Source organism: Sapajus apella, unplaced genomic scaffold, assembly GCF_009761245.1.
Source record: "Sapajus apella isolate SASKATOON/1434 unplaced genomic scaffold, GSC_monkey_1.0 scaffold200, whole genome shotgun sequence".
NCBI classification, from domain to species: domain Eukaryota; kingdom Metazoa; phylum Chordata; class Mammalia; order Primates; family Cebidae; genus Sapajus; species Sapajus apella.
The window spans coordinates 447,944-454,778 of NW_022437140.1; the positions used below are offsets into that span (position 1 = coordinate 447,944).

The 6,835-nt window shown below is 43.4% G+C and overlaps 1 protein-coding gene across 11 annotated transcripts in view; it reads left to right on the plus strand.

Annotated features, from left to right (window-relative positions):
- Positions 1–6,835, plus strand: part of ZNF346 (zinc finger protein 346) — a 53,820-nt gene that overhangs the window by 27,366 nt on the left and 19,619 nt on the right. For 10 of the 11 annotated variants that reach the window (XM_032269858.1, XM_032269852.1, XM_032269857.1 and 7 more), the window contains one exon: positions 117–261. The exons of the other annotated variant lie outside the window; for it this stretch is intronic. In XM_032269858.1, coding sequence (XP_032125749.1) covers positions 117–261 — 145 coding nt within the window. The remainder of the gene's footprint in view (positions 1–116; positions 262–6,835) is intronic. 11 annotated transcript variants of the gene reach the window in all.

Sequence of the window (6,835 nt, forward strand, 5' to 3'; positions counted from 1 at the left end):
AGTAGGCTGGGGTTAATGTGTGTTAATCCCTATTCTCTTATGGGCAGTGGGAAACCATTGAAGGTTTTCTGGTGGGGCAGTGGTGTAATCAGACCTGTGTTCTTTCCTCCAACCAGAAGAGCAGCAGAAGCAAAGACAAGAACCAGTGCTGCCCCATCTGTAACATGACCTTTTTCTCCCCTGTCGTGGCCCAGTCGCACTACCTGGGGAAGACCCATGCAAAGAACTTAAAGCTGAAGCAGCAATACACTAAGATGGAAGGTACTGGTTTTCCTGAGTAGTGCTATATTCTTCCTGTCCTCAGTCACCATTGTCAGGGGCTCACAGAAATGCTCACTGGGGCCACAGACTTGAAGAGGTTAAATTGCTTTTGAGAGCCCTTAAAAATCTCCAGGTAGGCCAGGCGCAGTGGCTCACACCTGTAATCCTAGCACTTTGGGAGGCTGAGGTGGGCAGATCACCTGAGGTCAGGAGTTCAAGACCATCCTGACTAACATGGTGAAACCTGGTATCTACTAAAAATACAAAAAATTAGCTGGGCATGGTAGTGCACCTGTAATCCTAGCTACTCAGGAGGCTGAGGTAGGAGGATCTCTTGAACCCAGGAGGCGGGAGTTGCAGTGAGCTGAGATCATGTCATTGCATTCCAGCTTGGGCAACAAGAGTAAAATTTTGTCTCAAAAAGAAAACAAAACAAAAAAAAACTCCAAGTATACCCAGCTTTATTGAAATACAGCCTCAGAACTGTGCTCACCTAGCCTCCCTTTCTTTGGTTACATGTTTTTCTCTGTAGCCTGAGCTTTTGTCCTAATAATTATAACTCAGGATTGCCAGAGTCCTCCAGGCCACACATACCATGAGAGCATCCTATCTCCTACCTCTCCCACTTAGATTTTTCCATCCCAGCATCCACCTGCCCTTATTACTACATGTTCCAAGTTGAAAGCTAAATTCTCGTCTTTTTCACATGCACAGGTTATGGCCTACTCACTTTAATCCTCAAAAGCTGCCTGTTCTCCTCAAGACAGGGACTTAACTTTCAAAGCTGAATACTTCACTACTGCTACTACTGCCCAGCAATCTGTAGCTGCCATGAATTCATTCTGTACAGGGACTTCTGAAATAGCCCTCTTTAACTTGTCACCACTACTAGGGCTCAGTAACTTTCATCTCATTAACTCCTGACTTTCTGGGGTTTTAACCTCTGCTAACTGCAGTTAATTAGTCAAGAGTGAAAGTTCTTTGATATTCATTTCATTGTTTTCTTGGTAATTTTTGCTTCTCTATTTTGGACCAAGAAGTAGACTACACTATTAATAATACTATTATCTTTTTTTGTGTACTGACAACAGTGTTTTGGAAGGCTTTGAAGGTAGAGTGGAAAAAAAATATATGTATTTTTTTAATAGAGATGTCTTCTCACTATGTTGCTCAGGGCTGGTCTTGAACTCCTGGCCTTAAGTGATCCTCCCATCTTGGCCTCCCAAAGTGCTGGGATTACAGACATGAGCCACACCTGACCACTCATAATTATACATCTATATCACACCTACATCTAGTTATCAATGGTATGAAACAGCAGAATGCAGACTCTGAAGTCACAGAGTCCCAGGTTTAAAGCCTGGCACTGTTACTTATTGTTTGTATGACTTTTTTTCTGTCTGAATTGCCTAACCTATAAAATGATAATAATACCATCTACTTCATCCGTTGTGAGGATATAATAACGTGTATTAAAAACATAGGAAATCCCTGGTACTCTAGTGGTTAGGAAAAAAGAAAAAATAGGACATAGGCTGGGCATGGTGGCTCATGCCTGTAATCTCAGAACTTTGAGAGGCCGAGGTGGACGGATCACTTGAGGTCAGAAATTCAAGACCAGCCTGGCCAACACAGTGAAACTCTGTCTCTACTAAAAATATGAAAATTAGCTGAGTGTGGTGGCTCAAGCCTGTAGTCTCAGCTACTTGGGAGGCTGAGATGGATCGCACCACTGCACTCCAGCTTGGGTGACACAGCAAGAGCCTGTCTCAAAAAAAAAAAAATTTATAAGGTCACAGACTAATCTTTCCACAAATGGGAAAATTGTCTGCATTATGCCTCATCCCTAAAACTTCATACTCAGGAGATTATTTTCCATATTCGCTTTCAGCTTTTGCCACATACCGATTTGTTTTTAATATAGTTGTGATCATAATTTCATGTACCGTTTATATCCTGCTATTACTTTTCATTTAATTTTACAGTGTAAGCACATTTCCATCTTATTATATGAGTTTATAACTATGTTTCTGAAATTAAACATTTTTTAATGTAAAAGTAATACAAGCATATGGTAGGAGATCTGGAAAATATAGATAAATGGAAAGAAAAGTTACCCATAATTTTACCATTCACAGATAATCACTGTTAACATTTTAGAGTACTGTTTCTCCTATAATGTTTTGTTATGTGTATGTGTGTATATTTGTTTTATGCATAGGTTAAGCCCATGTATATGTGCATACAAACATAAACTACTTTAAATAACCTTAATGTTTTTATAAAAACAATGCATATTCATTATGAATAATTCCAGTTTAAACAGTTGCAGGCTGGGCATGGTAGCTCACGCCTGTAATCCCAGCACTTTGGGAGGCTGAGGTGGGCGGATCACAAGGTCAGGGGTTCAAGACCAGCCTGGCCAACATAGCGAAACCCCGTCTCTACTAAAAATACAAAAATTAGCTGGGCATCGTGGCACAAGGCTGTAGTCCCACCTACTCAGGAGGCTGAGGCAAGAGTATAGCTTGAACCTGGGAGGTGGAGGTTGCCATGAGCTGAGATTGTGCCATTGCACTCCAGCCTGGGTGACAGAGTGAGACTTTGTCCCCCCCCAAAAAAAAAAGTAAAAAACAATTGCAAAAGTAAAACATCACCCAAATCCTACCACCAAGAGAGAAACACTATTAATATGTTGGTGATGTTTCAAAATACCCGTATGGAGTACACGTGGGTTTTTTTGTTTTGTTTTTGTTTTTTTTTTTTTTTGGGGACGGAGTTTCACTCTTGTTACCCAGGCTGGAGTGCAATGGCGCGATCTCGGCTCACCGCAACCTCCGCCTCCTGGGTTCAGGCAATTCTTCTGCCTCAGCCTCCTGAGTAGCTGGGATTACAGGCACGCGCCACCATGCCCAGCTAATTTTTTGTATTTTTAGTAGAGACGGAGTTTCACCATGTTGACCAGGATGGTCTCGATCTCTTGACCTCGTGATCCACCCGCCTCGGCCTCCCAAAGTGCTGGGATTACAGGCTTGAGCCACCGCGCCCGGCCTGTTTTTGTTTTTTTTTAAAACAAAGTCTCACTCTGTCACCCAGGCTGAAATTCAGTGGCACTATCTGGGCTCACTGCAACCTCTGCCTCTCGGGTTCAAGCAGTTCTTCTGCCTCAGCCTCCCAAGTAGCTGGGATTATAGGCACATGCCACCATACCTGGCTAATTTTGATATTCTCTAGTAGAGTCAGGGTTTCACTATTTTAGCCAGGCTGGTCTTCAACTCCTGGCCTCAAACAATGATCTTACCATGTGGGGTGTGTACAGTTGCCTTTTTTTTTGTTTTGTTTTGTTGTTTTTGAGACAGAGTCTCCCTGTTTTGCCCAGACTTGAGTGAAGTGGCATGATCTCAGCTCACTGCAACCTCTGCCCCTGGGTTCAAGCAATTCTGTCTCAGCCTCCTGAGTAGCTGGGATTATAGGCGTACACCACCACGCCTGGCTAGTTTCATATTTTTAGTAGAGATGAGGTTTCACCATGTTGGTCAGGCTGGTCTCAAACTCCTGACCTCAGGTAATCCACCCACCTCGGCCTCCCAAATTGCTGGGATTACATGCATGAGCCACCGTGCCTGGCCTAATCTTTGTATTTTTAGTAGAGATGGGGTTTCATCATGTTGCCCAGGCTGGTCTCTAACTCCTGATCTCAGGTGATTCACCTGCCTCTGCCTCCCAAAGTGCTGAGATTACAGGCGTGAGCCACCATGCCTGGCCATACAATTGCCTTCTATACGTTTTATATTTAATATGACATTTTTATTTCCCTATATTACTAAAAACTTCTTTATAAGCATTTTGGTGACTGCATCATACCACATTTAACATTCCTCTAATGCTTAACATTTAATCTCCCTACTTTTTTGGTGTTACAAATAACACTACAGTGAACATCTCTGTAGAACACTTTATCATATTTCAGGTTATTTTCTGAGAAAGGACTCTATAGCTCTCATTTTTTTGAATGTGCATTAAATAGTTCTTCCAGACTTACTTACCCTTTCACCTCTGATGCCTGTCTTCAGTATCTTAAAGAATGACCTTTTTCTCTTAACAACCATTATACTTCTTTTCTGATGTTAAAAATCCACAGTTCAACCCAAATCTTTCTTCTCCCGTCCTGAAAAAAAAAAAGAAAAAACATCTACATTCATTTTAGAAAAGTTGGAAAATAGTAGGCTGGGTTTGGTGGCTCATGCCTGTAATACCAGCACTTTGGGAGGCCAAGAGGGTGGATCACCTGAGGTCAGGAGTTCGTGACCAGCCTGACCAACATGTTGAAACCCCATCTCTACTAAAAATACAGAATTAGCCAGGCGTGGTGGTACATGCCTGTAATCCTAGCTACTCGGGAGGCTGAGGCAGGAGAGTCACTTGAACCCGGGAGGCAGAGGTTGCAGGGAGGCAAGGGTTATCGTGAGCTGAGATCATGCCATTGCACTCTAGTCTGGACAACAAGAGTGAAACACCATCTCAAAAAAAAAAAAAAAAGGAAAAGTTGGAAAATATTGAAACACACTCTACTCTCTATGCTTTTGATCTTTTTTTCCATGCAGTCACCTATGTGTTTTTTTGTTGTTGTTCTATAAAATTGAGGACATAGGCTGGGCAGGGTGGATCACTTGAGGCCAGGAGTTCCAGACCAGCCTGGCCAACATGGTGAAACCTGGTCTCTACTAAAAAATATAAAAATTAGCTGGGCGTAGTAGTGCGCACCTATAGGCCTAGGTACTTGGGAGGCTGAGGCAGGAGAATCACTTGAACCCGGGAGGCGGAGGTTGCAGTGAGCCAAGATCGCAGCACTGCACTCCAGCCTGGCGACAGAGTGAGACTCTGTCTCAAACAAAAAAAAATTGAGTATATAAGAAGCAGATTGATATGTAACTTGAGTTTTTTTTTGTTGTTTTTGAGATGGAGTCTTGCTCTTTTTGCCCAGGCTCAAGTGTAATGGCACGATCTCAGCTCAGTGCAACCTCTGCTTCCCATGTTCAAGTGATTCCCCTGCCTCAGCTTCCTGAGAAGCTGGGATTACAGGCATTCGCCATCACACCCCACTAATTTTGTATTTTTTTAGTAGACACCAGGTTTTACCATGTTGGCTAGGCTGGTCTCAAACTCCTGACCTCAGATGATCTGCCCTCCTCAATTTTCCAAAGTGCTGCGATTCCAGGCACGAGCCACCACACCTGGCCTGTAATATGCTTTTCTCACACTTAACACCACAAACAGAATATTTTCTCATATTATAAAATATTCTACAACATGTACATTACTTTTTTAATGACTTGCTGAAACAAAATCAACAGGCAGAGAAATTGAGATTTCCTATACTGAAAAACCATTGTGGGAAAGGCCAGCAAATTTCTTCTGGCTTGCCCAAAATCCTAAAAATTTCCCCAGTTGAAGTGGTATGGATATGGAAGAGCATCTGAGCTATCTCATCTGAGAGTCCTGCTGAGTCCCATCCCTCCTCCACCACTGATGGGGGCTTCTGGGCCCCACATTTTTTTTTTTTTTTTTGAGATGGAGTCTCGTCTGTCACCAGGCTGGAGTGCAATGGTGCGATCTCAGCTCACCGCAACCTCCTTCTCTTGGGTTCAAGCGATTCTCCTGCCTCGGCTTCCCAAGTAGCTGGGACTAAAGGTGCATGCTATGTATTTTTAGTAGAGATGGAGTTTCACTATGTTGGCCAGGCTGGTCTCAAACTCTTGACCTCGTGATCTGCCTGCCTTGGCCTCCCAAAGTGCTGGGCCCTACATTTTTAAAGCAATTATTGCTAGGTTGACACCATTCCAGCCACATGGACTTGTTAGTGAGTCATGGCATCAACTTTATGAGGCAGCAGCACAGCCCACAGTCAGCATCAAGATGTAGGTTGATGCACAAGAGGTTCACATGTATGCCCACACCAGGCTCTGATTAACTGAATTCATTGACCAGAATCAGAGATATTTTCTGAAGGTGAAAATATGAGCTATAGCCTTTAGGTCTTCTTGCCACACTCTGGCAGCCTAGCATAGCAAAGAGAGCATAGGCTTTAGGCTCACAGACCTGGCTTCACTCACTAACTGGGTCACCTTGGGCAAATCATTTCACTCATCTGAGCCTCGGTTTTTCTGAATAATGTGGCAAAGTGATACCTATCTAATTGGGGTAGTTCTGAGGACCAAAGGAGAAAATGTATGTACAAAACACATAACTAAGGCCGGGTGCGGTGGCTCAAGCCTGTAATCCCAGCACTTTGGGAGGCCGAGATGGGTGGATCACGAGGTCAAGAGATCGAGACCATCCTGGTCAACATGGTGAAACCCCGTCTCTACTAAAAATACAAAAAATTAGCTGAGCATGGTGGCACGTGCCTGTAATCCCAGCTACTCAGGAGGCTGAGGCAGGAGAATTGCCTGAACCCAGGAGGCGGAGGTTGCGGTGAGCCGAGATTGCGCCATTGCACTCCAGCCTGGGCAACAAGAGCGAAACTCCGTCTCAAAAAAAAAAAAAAAAAAAAAAAAAAAAAAAAAAAAAAAAA